The sequence below is a fragment of the Saccostrea echinata genome, unplaced genomic scaffold (assembly GCF_033153115.1).
Source record: "Saccostrea echinata isolate AGI-Se365-2 ecotype Australia unplaced genomic scaffold, CSIRO_AGI_Sech_v1 ptg000009l, whole genome shotgun sequence".
NCBI classification, from domain to species: Eukaryota; Metazoa; Mollusca; class Bivalvia; order Ostreida; family Ostreidae; genus Saccostrea; species Saccostrea echinata.
Window position 1 is genome coordinate 8,041,345 of NW_026889758.1, and position 19,291 is coordinate 8,060,635.

General features: G+C 34.5%; 1 protein-coding gene across 1 annotated transcript; it reads left to right on the forward strand.

Moving 5' to 3' along the window:
• The first annotated feature begins 15,630 nt into the window (after positions 1-15,630).
• LOC133183248 (small ribosomal subunit protein bS16m-like) lies at positions 15,631-17,857 on the forward strand. Its single transcript, XM_061318206.1, has 2 exons — positions 15,631-15,901; positions 17,580-17,857. Exons 1-2 carry the CDS (start codon positions 15,652-15,654, stop codon positions 17,849-17,851), a joined length of 522 nt encoding a protein of 173 aa, XP_061174190.1. The 5' UTR covers positions 15,631-15,651; the 3' UTR covers positions 17,852-17,857.
• The last annotated feature ends 1,434 nt before the right edge of the window (positions 17,858-19,291 follow it).

The window sequence follows — 19,291 nt, forward strand, 5'->3', positions numbered from 1 at the left end:
CTTGACTTTCTTCAATTACAGGCCTCTCCTTACTGTTTCAAGAGGGATCAGTGTTTCCGTGGGTTCCATTTTTTCCGTTACTTTTACGTAAAAAATAATCTCTGAAAATTCGAGGGGGAGGGAGTCCCCTGTTCCCTTAATATATTAATTCAAACATTTTTTTTATTGTTTTTTTCTACTGTTGGTGATTGAGTTTAGCCATGCTATACTTATCGTCAGTGAATATTGAGCCTTTTCTTCATATAAAATCCATTTCAAATGTATCCATGGTTACCACCTATTTGTATAAATCTTCCAAATAATTTCTTTATAGCATTAGTTGCAACAGTATACATCATGGCCGTAGGAACCGGGGGGGGGGGGGGGGTTGTGCCCCCAATAATTTTGCCGATATATAGATTACTATAGAAAACATAGCTACTATATGCCTGTACCCCCTCAATAAAAACGTCTGATGACCTTTTTTTTTTTTTTTTTGCTTGTCAAAGAATTTTTGGTAGTTGATAGTGCCCCTCTAACTAAAATGGCTGTGCCCCCCCCCCCCCAAACTGAAATTGCTTCCTACGGGCCTGTACATTTTGTGTGTAAGTGTTCAGTTTGGTTGCCCTAGTCCTTGATAAGGTAAAGTATTCAAAAGAATCTGAAATTCTCAAATTATACTGTGTTTCCATGGCAACCAACACACATAGCAACCAAAATTTGTTTTTTCAGATCATTTACGTTTAATTTCCTACTTATATTATTTCAAAACGAGATAGAAGTTTCTACTTAACATTTTTCATTTGATTCTGTTTACTTCATTTAATCATAGTGATATACTTCCTAATAATGACATCAATATTTATTTATTCAATCATCTTATAGACTGATAAAAGCTAAGTTCTAAAACTGTTGCAGTTGGTTCCCATTTTTACGGAAAAATTTGACTGGGCTACATCAGTCAATGTTAGAGTCTATCTAGAGCTAGATCTAAATGGAAAAGAAGCAAAAACCAAGAGAAATATCACTCTATACAAGAAGGCATATTGGAACAACATGAGGAAGATATCCAAACCCTAATTGATACAGAAATGATGAAAGCTGAGAGTACTGGTTATTGTGTTGGGTGTTCACGGAAAAGTTCAAACAAGGTATTCGGAAAACAGTAGATCACACGCCAACAAAACTGTGTAAAAACAAAGAAAGATTACCATGGATCACAGAAGATAGAGAATCATTAATCAGAAAACGAGATAGAGCTTTTAAATGAAATATGTGGAGATAACGAACAGTATTCGAGCTCAAAAGTCCATTAAATAAGAGCAGAGCAAAGACCGACATCTAAAACTTCATAGGTGAAATCAGGTGCCATGGAGGAGTGAGCATCCCCTGTCGACCGGACACACCCGCCATATGCTCCTTGTTATGATCGGAGAATAACGGAAAAATCCGTCGACAATTCAGTGTGTAAATAATGGACTAATAAATAGTATGAAAAAAGTCAGTCAGCATTTGACTTAATTATAGATTGTATTTGCTGACAAAGTCATTGTATCGACCATAGAGGGTTACGAAATGATGACTTTGAACGAGACTGTTGATATTCTTGTTTCATCAACTTGTTTGTCAATAACTTATCTCGTTTTAGAAATTGTTCATACGTAGAGCATGCTCTTTCGTATCGAATCAGCTGAGAGATATAAACCCCGTATGCAGGTGATAAGGGTATATTGCTGCATAAGTAAGGGAAGTTGACGATTGAAAAGTTAAAGTCATCACGTTTATCATAAGGCTTTGTTGTTAGATTACCATTAACGTCTTTTTCTAATAAAATATCCAAATATGAAACAGATGTGTCAGACTCTGTGGTATCTTTTATCTCAAGCTCACTGGGATATATCGTGTCGACATGAGAATGGAAATAACCATTGTTAAGGGGATGAAGGACACATGGTCACATGACTCTGTTTAACTACGTCATAGTCTCCGTTTATAGAAGTGCAAAACCCGTAAAGCTTCAGTTCTTGTATAAATTTTTGACAATTTTTTATCTTTAATTACCATCTTATACAAAAAAATAAAAAAGTTTTAACATTCTTGTAAACAATAACAAATTATGAAAAAGATTGATCCACTCCTCTGTTTCCCCAAACTGCGCGTACAGCAAGTCGGTGACGTCATACACGATCTGTTAGTACAGCAAGATCATACTCGGTGAATACAGGGGCGGCATTATTATGTAAAAACAGGTCATAATCGGTATATGATGAAATATTTTTAGAAACGGGGAACACAAAGTTATTTTTGCATGGCTGATGACGGAAATCTTATGTAGGTATATCTTTTTTCGCTTTTTTAGCTTACGTGTGACGTCATAGTTGGTTTTTCCCGTACTCGAGAAATGTAAACATGACACGTTTTTGTCATGCTTATGTCCTCTTTAACGATGTCCTGTGCAATATTGAGGTCAGCTTCACCATTCAAAATTTTTACAGTTAATCAATATTTTGAAAAACTTGCATTTCAACGTAAATTTAAAATATTGAATGATAGATTTTTTTTGTAAATTACGTCTTTTGTTGTTGAACTTGTCTTAAAAAGCACGTAATTTTCCCTATCCAGATGCAGTTTGATAGAAGAAATTTGTTTTTTCGTATTTTAAACCCTATTCATACTCTGGTATATTTTAAAAGAAACATATCCACTTACATATTTTTAATATATGCTTAAAAATCTTATTATGAACGGAGTAATGAGCCCGGAAACATGGAGAATTAAAACTCCACTTTGATACTGTAGGGCATAGTATTTGTCAATCAATATCTCTAAAATTAGGTAAGAAACCTAATGATATAACTGCTTTAAGATATGTAGGACATACTTAATTAGAAATATACAAAATATGAAAAAAAAATTGAATGACAAGTATTTTTTCAGCTCAAGGTCCTTCTTCCCCTTAATTGACAATACGTCGTCGATATATCTAAATGTCGAGTTGAAGGCCACACCAAGTGTTTTCTTCTTTTCACGTAAAAAATTTTGAACAAATTCTGCTTCATATGAATACAAAAATAGGTCTGTTAATAACGGGGCGCAATTGGTATCCATAGGAATTCCAATAGATTGTTGGAAGACCTGGTCTCCAAAAACCACATAGATATTGTCAATCAGAAACTCGAGCATCTTTTTAATATCAACTTCAGAGTACTTGTGAGTACAATCAGAGTATTTTTAACAAAATAATTTTGAAATGACCAATGACAAGGTAGGTAAATTTACGAGTTCCATTTTTATTGAAAAAAAACAGCTGTCGACGATGTCAGAAAGTCTGGACTTTAATTTTTCATGGGGAATAGTTGTATATAAAGTTGAATAGTCGTAAGTTTTTATGTTGTTGATTTTGGTAAAATTTTGTGATTTCAAATGTTCCAAAAGTTCCTTGGAATTTTTTAGTATCCACATCTGATTTAAACCACTTCTCGAATATATTGTTGCAGAGTACTCTTGAAGTTTCTCCTTCACTACTATTAATATCTGAGTGAGGAGTAAAGAAAGAGGCTTGGTAGAACATTTACTGGAACCCGCTATGTATCTTTGTTTGTAAGGATTTTTATGAAGTTTCAGAATCCAATATAAATATGGTAATTCAAATTCATTTTGGTTGTTGGGAATATTAAACATATTCAAAACTGACATATGATTTTGAAGAATTTATTTCTTCCTTAGAAAGGGAGCTATGGGTATAAGTTGGATTACCACTTGTAGAATTAAATCCCAGTTCCTCTAAAATACATTTTATATAATGAGCTTTACAAATAGACAATGTTGTTACCTGCTTTGTCAGCAGGGACCAGTACGTACTGATCTTGAAATCTACCTAATTCTTTTTTCAATTCTCAGTTATTGAATACAGAAAGAAGATGGTTTTCATACTGCCCCTCAATCGCTTAATGCGAGATTTTAACATACATCTGATGCATTTATTCCATTCTGACAAAATGTCAAGAAAAAGACAAAAAAGGACGATGTAAAGAAATTCAAGTTCAGAGGCTGTCTAGGAGGACATATTGGAGTTATGTCGAGAACCTACTTACTTCCACGCCAGACGATTGTGAGAGAAAGGAAACAAAAACCTGTAAAAAATACTAGACATTTTTTATACATATTAAAAAGAGTGATAAAAGCAGAGTTGCATCATTAAAGAGAAATGGAAAGTCACGGGTCCTGAAACTTGAATATTCACAAGGCCTGATATCAGCAGCCAGCAATTCTAAAAGAACTTTCAGAAGGGGTCGCTCCGATACTGATACCGCCATTTTCGGAAAATCACTGGGGATGTACCATCGAACTAGAAAAAAAAAGCGCAAGTGTCATCTGCTTTGAAGAAAGGTTAAATGTTATTTGCCAGCAAATTTCGACCAACTTCCTCGAACATCTGTGTGCTGCAAAATAATGGAACACATAATCACGAGCCACGTTATGAATCATGCTTAGAAATACAGCATGGTTTTAGAAGTAAACGGTCATGCAAAACACAACTTCTTGAATGCATAGATAACATAAACAAAACTCTGGACATAGGAAAACAGACTTACTAAATATCCTTGATTTCTCAAAGACTTTTGATAAAGTGTCCCACAACTTATTAAGTACTACATAAATTATTCCACTATGGAATCAGGGAGAAAATAAGGAGATGGATAGAGGGATTCTTAAAGAATCGACATCAGGTAGTAGTTGTGGAAAGGAAAACATTAGATATGGCAAATGTGAGTAGGGGTGTTCTGGGACCTAGCTTATTTCTCTCCTATATATATCAACGAATCATCTTTAACCCATTAGTTCTACAGTCCGACTCCTCGCTGAAGACATGATAGCTTACCTAACTGTCAAAACTGCAAACTACTGCAAAATATTTCACGAGGATCTTAACAAATGGTAACTTGCAGAAAAAGAAAAGAAAATGGAATTCCATCCTGACAAGTGTATGTACAGTACTCACTATATAAAAAAAATTTGTAAAGCTGCACTTTCCAAAACCACATCCTGGCTCATGACGCATCAACAAAATATCTGGGTTGCACAATAACTTCTCATCTTAACTGAGGAATCCACATCAAGAACATATGCACTAAAGCCGACAAAACGCTTGGATTTTTAAGATGCAACTTAAACATCAATTTGTAACATCAAAGAGAAGGTGTACATATCTCTATTAAGACCACAGGTAGAATACTAAGTCACTGTATGGGATCCATACACAAAGGGGCGTATACCTGGTATATTATTTGGAAAGAGCACAGAAAAGATCAGCGAGAAGTCTGAGAATACAATTATAAAAACAGATCTAGTGTAGAAGAAATGATAGCTCAGCTAGAGGGACCGAGTTTAAAACAATGCAGAAAGGAAGCAAGACTAGCTGTCGATGGTATATAAGATCACAACCAACGAATTAGCTGTAAACCAGCATGATTATTTTAAACGACCAAACAGACAGTCACTGCATGCATTTACAACACCGTTGCAATACCACCAGCAAATCAGGATTTTAGACGATGGTCATTCTTCGTAAACACAGTGGGGGACACCAGACATCTATTAGCCCGCTCCAAATCATTTGAGATGTTAAAATCAGAAGTGAACAAGTTGTTCAATTAAGTCAATCCATAACGAGTTTTAACCCGTTTTTAAACTTTATAAAAACATTTCTGTTTTAGACCATGTCCACACAAAAAATGGCAGTATAGTCGTGACAACAAAGAAGGCCAGCACTGGAGGAAGAAGAAATTCGTTAAAAATTCGTACTCTAAAAATTATGTCTACTTTATCGATAATTTTTTTTTCAGTTATGCTGTTCTGGGTGATTGTCTCTATTATGATCAGGTCTGAATGTTATATCCTGATATTGAAGAATCTGGAGGTATATATTTGCATGGAGGTGGGGTGGGAGTGGGCGTTATAATGCAAGGTAAAAAGGCGTTATTACGATTTTCAAAAAGGCGTAATTACACCTTCAAAAACGCCTAATAAGGCAAAGTGAAAGGCATTATAACGCAAGAAAAGGCGTCATTACGCCTTTTTAAATAAGGCGTTATTACACCTTTCGAAAAAATAAAAACGACTTTTAATAAGGCGTTATTGCGCCTTTCAAAAAGGTATTATAGCGCCTTTTCAAAAAGCATATCAAAGCAAAATGAAAAGGCGCTATATCGCCTTATTAAATAGTGTAATACCGCCTTATTAAAATGTGTAATGCCGCCTTTTCGAAAGGTGTAATAATGCTCATCAAAAGGCCTTTTGTTAAGGACATAACTTATAACATCATGTATACAGCTTACTTGCCCATGATAAATTAGATTTTCAAAAGTATATGAACATTCAGTCTATGACCAAGATAGCTCTTATCTGGGGATGTATCCAGAGCACATGGACATTATTTCTTGCAAGGGGGTTAAGCTCCCACTTAAATCAGGCAAACAGTTTGCCTGCTAGATAGACATAAGTAAAGAAGATTTTCCAGAGGTGTATTTTTAACACATTATTAACTTAGCCACACCCCGGAGGGCTGAAATCTATGGCATGTCAAACGTTGCAATATTCGATCTTTTCCATTTGTATTGTATAATTTTCCATTTGTATTGTATAATTTTTATTTGTATTCTATAATTTTCTATTTGCATTGTATAATTTTCTATTTGCATTGTATAATTTTTCATTTGTATTGTATAATTTTTATTTGTATTGTATAATTTTTCATTTGTATTGTATAATTTTTCATTTGTATTGTATAATTTTTATTTGTATTGTATAATTTTTCATTTGTATTGTATAATTTTTATTTGTATTGTATAATTTTTCATTTGTATTGTATAATTTTTCATTTGTTTTGTATAATTTTTATTTGTATTCTATAATTTTTCATTTGCATTGTATAATTTCTTATTTGTATTGTATAATTTCTTATTTGTATGCGATAATTTTTCATTTGTATTGTATCCACGGGTTGTTTATTTGTTTCGTTACGAAGGATTTTATTGGTCAAGTTTCAGCCTGTATCGGGTTGAAGATGTTCCGGGTGCTCAAACAAATTGGGCTCATATCACAGGCACTTGTTTCGTATACGGTGCACCCCTACTTATTTTTACCACTGTGGTAAAAATAATAAGTAGGGGGTGCCCCGTATAGGAAACAAGTGCCTGCGGCTCATATGTATTTGCGTACATGTTAGACGGTCATTGGATTCCAAAAGGAACCGCTGGCAGATGGCAAATAAATAATCTGTCCTAATAGAAATGTTGACTGAGAAAATAAATAAATTAACCTTGAGTAGTGGTACCTACCACTCCCCCCCCCCCCCCCAAGAAACTGGGTTTTCGGGTTCGGTCGTCCCTTAGCATGCACGTAAATAAAGGAGCCGAGATTGTGTTTGTAGAGAGTGCGCGATCGGAATTGTTGGAAGGGTACTAGACTAAGTTTGTGTTGGGCACCTGAAACCTTTGTACAGGCTAGTGACCAATGACATCCTTCGTAACGAAATAAATAAACAATATATCGGATACAATACAAATGAAAAATTATCGCATACAAATAAGAAATCATACAATACAAATAAGAAATTATACAATGCAAATGGAAAATATAGAATACAAATGAAAAATTATACAATACAAATAATTTTTTTACAATACAAATGGAAAATATAGAATGCAAATAAACGCTATACAGTCCAATTGGAAAATTATAGAATCCAAATGGAAAATTATAGAATACAAATAAAAATTATACAATACAAATGGAAAGTTATACAATACAAATGGAAAAGATCGAATATTGCAACGTTTGACATGCCATAGAAATCTTGACCAGTGTGACATGAATTTCCCAATTTGGTATAGGGCTTATTGCTCATAAATATAATACTAGTATATTATAAGATATTATTACCTCGAATTTAAGATTTAATTACTATAAGTAGAACATTTTTAACGAGTTACCGAATAAAATATTAATAAATCGATAGTCTGTATGATCAAACGATAGTCGAGTACTCGTTATCCCGCTGATATCCCTAGTAATAACGCCATTTGAAAAGGTGAAATGACGCCTTTGGAAAAGGTGTGATAACGTCTTTTGGAAAGGCGTTATGAGGCCTTTTGGAAAGGCGTTATAGCGACTTTTTTCGCGCTAAGACACCTTTTTACTATATAAAACCTTTCAATTTGCATTATTACACATTTTTGACAGGCGTTATAACGCCTTTTGTAAAGGCGCAACCTTTTTAGCTCACCTGAGCCGAAGGCTCAAGTGAGCTTTTCTGATCACATTTTGTCCGTCGTCCGTCCGTCTGTAAACTTTTCACATTTTCGACTACTTCTCCAGAACCACTAGGCCAATTTCAACCAAAATTGCCACAAAGCATCCTTGCGTAAAGGAAACTCAAGTTTGTTCAAATGAAGGGCCAAACCCTTTTTCAAGGGGAGATAATTAAGAATTAAAGAAAATTTGGTGGTATCTTTTAAAAATCTTCTTCTCAAGTACCACTGGGCTGTAAAAGTTGAAACTTATGTGAGACCTTTATTACATAGTGTAGATTCAAGTTTGTTCACATCATGACCCCCTGGGGTAGGGTGGGGCCACAATGAGGGATCAAAGTTTTTCATAGGAATATATAGGAATAAATCTTTAAAAATCTTCTCCTCAAGAACAACTAAGCCACGATTAGTCATATTGATACGGAATCATCCTCAGGTAGTGTAGATTTAAATTTGTTCAAATCATGACCCCCAGGGGTAGGGTGGGGCCACAATGGGGGATAAAAGTTTTACATAGGAATATATAAAAAAAAATCTTTAAAAATCTTCTTCTCAAGAGCAACAATGCCACAATTAGTCATATTGATATGGAATCATCCTCAGGTAGTGCAGATTCAAGTTTGTTCAAATCATGACCCCCGGGGGTAGGGTGGGGCCACAATGGGGAATCAAAGTTTTACATAGGAATATATAGAAAAAAATCTTTAAAAATCTTCTTCTCAAGAACAACTAAGCCACAATTAGTCATATTGATATGGAATCATCCTCAGGTAGTGCAGATTTAAGTTTATCAAATCTTGAACCCCGGGGGTAGAGTGGGGCCACAATGGAGGATCAAAGTTTTACATATAAATATGTAGGAAAAATCTTGAAAATTGTTTTTCTCAAAAACAACAAAGCCACAATTAGTCATATTGATATGGATTCATCCTCAGGTAGTGCAAATTCAAGTTTGTATCAAACCATGACCCCTAAAGTTTTACATAGGAATATACAGAAAAAAAACTTTAAAACTTTAAAAATCTTCCAATCAAGAACAGCAAAGCCTTGTTAAGTCATATTGATATGGAAGCAATCTCAGATAGTGTAGAATTAACGTTGTTCGAATCATAACCCCCAGGGTTAGGATGGGGCCACAATGGGGGATCAAAGTTTTACATAGGAATATATATGAAAAAAATCTTTAAAAATTTTCTTCTCAAGAACAGCAAAGTCATGTTTTGTCATACTAATATGGAAGCATCCTCAGGTAGTGTAGATTCAAGTTTGTTCAAATCATGACCTCTGGGGATAGGGTGGGGGCACAATGAGGGATCAAATTTTTACATAGGAATATATAGGGGAAAAAATTAATTGAAAAATCTTCTTCTAAGGAACAGCAAAGCCATGCTTTGTCATATTAATATGGAAGCATCCTCAGATAGTGTAGATTCAAGTTTGTTCAAATCATGACCCCTGGGGGTAGGGTGGGGCCACAATGGGGGGTCATAGTTTTACATAGGAATGTATAGGGGAAAACTTGAAAAAACTTCTTCTCAAGAATAGCAAAGCCATGATTTGTCATATTGATATGGAAGCATCTTCAGGTAGTGTAGATTCAAGCTTGTTCAAATCATTACCCCCAGGGGTAGGGTGGGGAAACAATGTGGGATCAAATTTTTACATAGGAATATATAGGAAAAAATCTTTTCAACAACAGAAAAGCCATGTTTAGTCATATTGACCTCAGGTAGTGTAGATTCAAGTTTGTTCAAATGATGGGGGAGGGTTAGGGTCCACAATGGAGGATCAAATTTTTAACAAGGAAATATATAGGAAAAAAAATCTTTAAAAATCTTCTGCTCAAGAACAGCAAAGCCATTTGTTATATTGATATGGAAGCATCCTCAGGTAGTTCAAAATCCAAGCCCCCCCCCCCCCTTTAAACTTTTCAATACTAAAAAGATTTGTGCTTTTTCCTAGCCAATGTGCTCAGGTGAGCGATGTGGTCCATGGGCCTCTTGTTTGCGTTATATAACGCCTTTTGAAATATGAAAAGCCAACGGGTTCAAAATTCCAACTCTGTAATTCTTAAAATGTCCAATCTATTGACATCATTGACAGTTGCTTTTTCAATAAAAATGGAACTCGTAAATATACTTACGTTGTCATTGGTCATTTTTAAATTTACTTTGTTAAAAAACATTCTGATTGTACACACAAGTACTCTGAAGTTGATATTAAAAAGATGCTCGAGTTTCTGATTGACAATATCTATGTGGTTTTTGGATACGAATCCCCATGGGTACCAGTTGCACTCCGTTGATAGCAGACCTATTTTTGTATTCATATGTATCAGAATTTATTCAAAATCTTATACATGAGAAAAAGAAATCTCTTCTTGTGGCCTTCAACTCGACATTTTAATTAGATATATCGACGACGTATTATCAATTAACAATAGTTATTTCCATTCATATGTCGACACGATATATCCCAGTGAGCTTGAAATAAAAGATACAACAGAGTCTGACACATCTGTTTCATATTTGGATATTTTACTAGAAAAAGATGTTAATGGTAATCTTACAACAAAGATTTATGATAGACATGATGACTTTAAGTTTTCAATCGTCAACTTCCCTTACTTATTATTACCTGCATATGGGTGTATATCTCTCAGTTGATTCGATACGAAAGAGCATGCTCTAATATGAACAATTTCTAAAACGAGGTTAAGTTATTGACAAACAATTTGATGAAACAAGAATATATCAACAGTCTCGTTCAAAGTCATCATTTCGTAACTTCTGTGGTCGATACAATGACCTTGTCAGCAAAAACAAGATACAATGATCTTGTCAGCAAAAACAATCTATCATATTAAGCCATATGCTGACTGACCTTTTTCTTACTTATTGTTAGGCCATTATTTACACACTGAATTGTCGACGGATTTTTCCGTTATTTGCCGATGAAGACAAGGAGCACACGGCGGGTGTGACCGGTCGGCAAGGGATGCTCACTCCTCCATGGCACCTGATCCCACCTCTGATGTTTTTTGGAGGTTCGTGTTTGCTCTGCTCCCGATTTGTATTGTTTTAATAGACTTTGAGCTTGAATATTGTTCGTTATTTCATGTAAAAACCTTAATATGTATAATTGTAATTAATTGACAAATTATGATTTACATTTTAAAAATTACAGCGTTGGAATTTTGAACCCGTTGGTCTCCATATTTAACGGCGTAATATCGCCTTTTTCGTGTTATATCGCCTTCTTACGTCGCGTTTAAATATTACATCTTTTTCCACTTTATAAAGCCTTTTCACAAATGCTTTATTACGTCTTTTCACATTGCGTAATATTATTACGCTTTTTTCGCGTTATAATGCCTTTTTATCTTGTAGTTTTATCCTAATAAGCTTTCGTTTTAGAACGTGTCAAAACTTTTACGGAATGTCATTTAACTTTCTGTCAAAAGTCGGTCGACAAGGGATGCTTACTCTTCCATGGCGCCTGATTCCACCTATGATGTTTTTAGAGGTCCGTGTTATTGTAACCGGGTCTTGTAGAAATTCATTGACAAGATGGTATCATCTATAAGGTATTTATAGATGAGATCTATAAATATTTCAACCTAAAATAACAATAACAAAATATAAATACACAGACAACATAGAGACAAGCACATTCACTTTACAACAGAAAAAGATCAAAATTTAAAACACATAAACATTCATAAATTTAGACCAATTACTTTACATTTTATGCAAACGCATTCAAAGGGCGATAACTCTTTGAAACTCAGATTGAATTGATAAAAATTATTTTTCTCTATACTGAAATATTTGCAATACTTTAAGAATATGAGTTTAACATACCAGTGCATGGAACTGAGTGATTTATCTCTCGATCAGGAGGACTTTGAGTTATTACATGATGACCTAATGGATTAATAAATTATCAAATCATAATAATTCAGACCCAGATCTTACACGAATGAGTAAAACGTGACTTAATTACTTCTACTTTACAATAACAATCTTTATAACTTTAATCACTAGAACTTTCACTCTAGCACATTCACACTTATTAAGCATGTTTTATTTTTAAAATATACTTTATTATATACTTTATTTCATTCATTATCTTTAATATTAGTTTAAATTATCATTAAATTCGTTTAATAAAAAGTTGACTTATAGTTTATGGGTGTTTCATATACTCCAAAATAAGTATATCCAATTTTAACTATCAGACAGAGAGATATCTGCATCCTTACCAAACAAATTTTTGAATATTGTAGTAAAACAAAGGTTTCCCGCCTGAATGGACATATCTGACCAAACAATGCCAATTATAACTGGCCAATAGAATATTATGAAATATCAACACCCTTATTTACAAATATACTGCTCCTTAATCTACTTTAACCCATAGTCTTTGGGTTAAATCATTACTTATATAGGGATGTCAGGCCCGTAGGAAGCAATTTCAGTTTGGGGGGCACAGCTATACATTTTCATACATTTCAGGCCCGTAGGAAGCAATTTCACTTTGAGGGGGCACAACCATACATTTTCAGCTGGGGGGGGGGGGGGCACTATCAACTACCAAAAATTCCTTGACAAGCAAAAAAAAAAAAAAAAAAAAAGGTCATCAGACGTTGTTATTGAGGGGGCACAAGCATATAGTAGCTATGTTTTCTATAGTATTCTATATATCGGCAAAATTATTGGGGGTGCACGGCCCCCCCGTGCCCCCCCCCCGGTTCCTACGGCCATGCATTTTCAGTTGAGGGGGCACTATCAACTACCAAAAATTCCTTGACAAGCAAAAAAAAAAAAAAAAAAAAAAAAAAGGTCATCAGACGTTGTTATTGAGGGGGCACAAGCATATAGTAGCTATGTTTTCTATAGTATTCTATATATCGGCAAAATTATTGGGGGTGCACGGCCCCCCCGTGCCCCCCCCCCCCCGGTTCCTACGGCCATGCATTTTCAGTTGAGGGGGCACTATCAACTACCAAAAATTCCTTGACAAGCAAAAAAAAAAAAAAAAAGGCCATCAGACGTTTTTATTGAGGGGGCACAAGCATATAGTAGCTATGTTTTTATAGAAAACTATATATCGGCAAAATTATTGCCCCCCCCCCCCCCCGCGGTTCCTACGGCCATGGATGTTTAGAACTTTAAACATATAATAAATAAGTTTAATATATTATTAGTAATGCACAACGCTTTGTGTAAAATGTATGGATGAATGAATGAATGAAATTCCTGAAATAAAAACATCTAGCATTAATCAAAATAAAATTAAACTTAGTACAACTACCACAGTTATCGCCATATTTCATTGAACATGGTCAGATTTCTTTCTAAAGGACGGTTGTATGTTCGTTCGCCCTAAAACTTGTTCGCCCTTGACGCCGTTCGCCCTCCTTCCCCTTCGCCCAGAGTTCGATCGCCCTAAAACTTGTTCGGACAAACACTCTGGACATAGAAAGTAGTTTGTAATCAGGGGGTTTGTCAAGACTCCAATGGAAGGTCATTTAATCAAGCTGAATGACATTTTCACAAAAATTCAGAAGAATAAATATTCAATTCAGTTCAGTTTAGGTTATTTACCAACTGGCAGCCGCAAAAAGAAGTCTTCATGTCATAATTATTCGAATAACATGAAGAACGCACTAGTGCTACAAAATCCAATACGAAATATTATATGAACGATATAGCCAGGAGGAGAAAAAAAGTCGACAGCAAACAAACAAAGGTAAATCTTCCAATTTTCTTCATGTGTTTATTTCTTAAAAATGTCAATAAACTCAACATTACTATCTTAATACGTTTCATCTCGGAACATAATGTTGTGACAAAATTTGTGTATTTGTTGCGCCAGAATTTCCTCAGATTTCTTAATTTTTTATTATTTTTTTTTTTTAAGTTATCCTATTGGTATGACTGTCATGTCCAAGATATTCATAAAGGAACGACAATTTGGATTCCGAAAGGGGGGTCAGACAATTTTTTTCTGGTCAGGTTATTTTTCATGCCAGTGAACATGTAGCTGCAGAACTGTAGCGTTATGGTTTTATATTTTAGTCTTTGACCATAACGCTACAGATCCCGTAATGTAAATAAAGTGCAATTTACGGTGCAAGATTTTCTGCACACTTTGGGGATGTATTTCGCCACTTTCCTGCATTGGTCAATCAATGACCTTCATCCCCTAATTCTAGACATATTTTATAACCAACCTGTATATTTTATCCACCTCCTAACCCTTTATAGTCCTCTCTACAGATCAATAAACTCGCTTGTTGTGAATTTTTTGTCGGATGGCATAACGAGTATATTGGTCTGTAGAGATGACCATAAAGTGTTAGGAGGTGGATAAGATATACAAGTTTGTTGTAGAATATGTCTAGAATTAGGAAATGAAAGGTCGTTGATGAAACAGTGCTGGAAAGTGGCGAAATACATACCCAAAGTGCGCAGAAAATCTTGTGCTGTAAATTGCACTTTATTTACATTATGGGATCTGTAGCATTATGGTCAAAGACTAAAATATAAAACCATAATGTTACAGTTCTGCAGCTAGTAAACATGGTGAACATGGTGAAGGACAGAACAGCTTTTTTTATTTCCCAGATGACCAGGAAAGAGTTTGACAATCAGAAAAAAGGAAATTGAAAAAAAAACTCTAAAACTTAATTTTGAGGAGGAGGAGGGGGTGGGAGGGGGAGGACTCCGACCAGGCAAGGACAGATTATTTCAACATTTTCGAGTACAGATAATTTCCAAAATCTGCCCCTGAGAATCAAATCAAATGACCTACCATTTAAAGAATGAAAAACCATATTTATTTTTGCAGTCTTTTTGTAAACGATTGTAATGCAAATAAAATATCTATTATACATAATATATCCTACTGTATATACAAGTGGTATACCGTATAGACGAATTTCACAATAGCGAGTTATTTCCTTTTGTGGGGTCAATCTGGATTCAGCTGGCATAGGACATTGTTTTCCTCTATAACATTACCAACTTTCTGGGCAATATCTTGCAAATTAAATCCATTTGAATATGTTCATTATGTTTTTTACGTTGCCCCATACTAAGGCAATTCAGGAACAAGTCAAAATTGTCCGTTCCATTTGAGGGTTGAAAATATTTACAAGTAAGTTACAAAGGATATAGTGACAAAAGTGAGTGTTACGCCAACAACGGAAGATAACTCTTAAGAATGTGAAATTCGTCTATTAGTATACATGCAGCTTATTTAACTGCATGACATGTAGTCTTGTATGCTTTTATATTTTATTTTTTATGTAAAATCTGGCACAATCCATGTATATGCTCCCTTGCAGTTGTAGATGAAGCCCTATCCAGGAGCAAAGCTTGTGGTCAGAATGGCCCGCTATGGTTGTACCAACCGACCATTTTATCATATAGTTGTTACCTGGAACAGGTATCCAAGAGACAGGAAAATTAAAGAACAGATTGGCTTCTATGACAGATTACCCAACCTGAATGGAGAACAAGTGCTTGGACTGAATCTAGATAGAGTTCGCCATTATTTTAAGTTTGGAGCAGAGTTTTCCAGGCCTGTACTCCAGCTTTTAGGTATGATTTTAACTATGAAATCACTACTAGTGGGATGGAAAAAAAGTGGCCCTCTGACGTTGGACTTATCCAAAATAGTGTTTTCCAGGCTTTTTCACAAATTCAGTATCCGATGTGCTAAGAAAATGTCAGTACAGATGCCAAGGATTGTATGAAATGAGAATTCACTGTCTCTGCTGAGAGGCTCAGATTGATTTTCCATGTCTTACAACATGCAAAAAATTTCAAAATAATGAATGTACAACGTTCTAGCACTCAAATTATTGCTTTAAAGTAAATGTCCCTAAATATTTTTATGGCAAATGCTCAAAATAAGTGTTATTTGTATTTTCACATTCATCAAAATTGGATATTTGATGATCGCCATCAAGACTGTGATAAAATGCTCACACTACACTGCTTATGTTGTTCATAAACCAAAAAAGCAGTTTTGTTGAGTGATAGATGCATTGTACAATTGTTAAGTTTCCTTATTGCATGGCACTTGCTCTAAACATTTTTGATAATCAATTGTTTAAAAAAAAAAAGCTTGGAAATGCCAGATATGTTGAAATAGCTCTATAAATCTGTAAGTTTTGTATTTGACCTACTTAACACACTGCTTTGATGGATCAATGATGTTTTAGTAACCACTGAAAATTAAAGATTTAAGCCCAATCATCAGAACGTCAGGGGTCCTGAGTCCACTCGTGGCTATTGGACCTCTGACAAATCTCATTCAATATTCTACAGACTGACTGCCACAACAGGGAAATTACAAATGTTGATTGTTTTTCTTATCTCTCGACCAAAAACTAAACCATTATGTGCCAAAACAACCTATAACACTGGCATTTGCGTTAAGGTGTCAGCTGTTTACTTTCTGTTTAAGTTTTACATCAACTTGTGAAAGCCCCAATCTAAATTATCTAATATTGGTGCTTCTCAATCAGAGAGGCAAACCAGTAGAATATCAAATAAAATTTGTCAGGGTTCAACGGCCACAAGTGGACTCGGGACCCGTGACATTGTGAGGACAGCCCTTAGCCATAGCTTTCCATGTATTTGTGAAAGTTTCAGAGTTACTGGCTTCTGAATTATTTGTGAAAGCAGAGACATAAAAAACAATATGTATGTCTCTGGTGAAAGTACATGTACAAATATTTTTAATGTTCATTTCAATGAGTTTATCATTATAGAAAATGGATCAAAGTTCAATCAGAAAGTTGTCAATATAATATTTTAATTTAAATGGGCGTATTATTTTTGCATTGATTCTTTAAGTTCACTTGAGCTTTTTCTGATCTTTTTTTTTTCATTGTTGATCCAGTAGTCAAACTGAAAAGTACTCATTATAATAGTCATCATAAGTGTCTTGTGTTTCAGTTCTTAGTTTTCTTCTCCAGAACCAAAAATTTCTACGATTTTAAATTTGATATACAGGTACACAGAAAAAAATTGTTCAGCACTTCAAAGCTTTAACCATAGCCATAAAATCTGAATTTTGAAAGAATTATTTGTTTTTCATATTTGGATATATTGTATTATATATATCACTGAAGCTTGGGTCAAATTTAAGATAATGCCAAAAGTCAAATGAATTTTTGTTATGATAATATTCTTTCCAGGGCAAACTGTTTGACAAATGTTACTTTCTGTTTTACAAGTATATACAGGTAGTGTTGTCCGTATTTTTCAGGAATTGTGGGATATTTCCCTATTCATCCTTACACTCTGGTTGAGGCCAGAAGAATAACTCGTCGTCGGGAAGAATTGGAGAAAAAGCTTATAGAATTGCACAGTGAACAAAAAAGTGACCAATCAGAAGAGGAAGTGGAAAAAGAGAATTTAAACATTGACCAATCAAATAACATGGATTCTGACACAATGCCTACAACAGCCAATCAGAATAGAGAAACATTATCGGAATCATTAAGCAAAGCAAAAAAATTGTCTGTATTAAAAGTGTAAAAACTACTTTTTTGTTAGTAATCTATTTTAGTATTATATGCTGACACGCAAAAGAAATACAACATCCCTTTTTCAGAAGAAATCATAAATGAAGTATAACTACGTACTATTAAAGTTGGGACGTTTTCAACTTTGTGTAGTTGATAATTGAACGGTTGACAGTTTTCATCTCGTTACTGGAGAGAAGTCCTTCCCAGATTAGAAAGAATCCTTATATTAAATTTTTACAAACAAATTGGCCATAATTTGGGTTTCCAAGAGGTTTTTGCTGTCCATCTTAGGTATAGCGGCATTAATCCGTTTATGAAGTTGAAGGAGTGCAAATGATATATGTAATATATTTAACCTAACATACGCTTACTTGGAAGACTAAGGGCTTCTACTCTGCATAGCATATAGTATCTGAGAAACAGGCACATCAAAAAGACAGAATATTTCTTTCGCTCAATCAAAAGACTGTATGATGAACTCATTGAATCGTAGAATTCAAGCTATGTACAAAATGAAATAAAGTTTAAGATAAAGTTCGCAACTGCATCTAGAAATACAGTGACTATAGTATACACTAGACATAATTCCTAACGCACCATCTCAGAAATTTTTCTTTTCAAAAATTGTTTAAGACATCTGATATTCTGATATATGAATATGTAACCATGAATAAAAGTAAGATTTTTAAATTCCCAAATAGGTAAATAAATAAATGTTAACTGAAGTTCGTGCTATTTTATAGAAATGCTTGAAAATCGTGCTCACATGTTGTAGAGGAATAAAATTCCATTTTCTTCTTTGAAAATGTGATCTTAATAAAAACTCAGAAAAAAAATGACTTGGTATGCAGCTTTTGACAATAGAAGAATGTGGTAGGGCAGTTGGTATGGTTTCTGCAAGATGTTAGTACTAGTTTGACTAGGTTAAGGATTTAAAAATGTCTTTTATCGGTAAACTCATCTTCGCTAGCCAAGGGTTTCTGATCCGCTACTCTTTCTCATAAACCCTTGCCCTATGGTGCTAAAAAATCGGGATTTTTTTCTCGCATTGTGATTGGAGTTTATAAATATCGTTCGACCAATCATTGATTGCTTTTTTTTGTAAGTGACGATAACTGCGTTCGGGATATATCTTGACTTTCTATGAATAGCTATGGTATGACCCAGTCTTAAGTTGATGTGCAACTATCATCATCAGGAATCTATAGATCTATTTTTGTATTCATACGAAGCAGACTTTGTTCAAAATCTTATACGTGAATAGAAGAAAACATTTGCTGTGGCCTTCAACTCGATATTTAGATATATCGACGACGTATATAAATTTCTTTTCGGTTACATTAAAAAAAAATGTTTGATGCTCTGTAGGGTCGATCCTGGTTGCTTCGGCGTGAGGGGCGGAGGGTATATTGATTCGGCTATCCAGGCAATATGTATCTTTTCGGTGTAC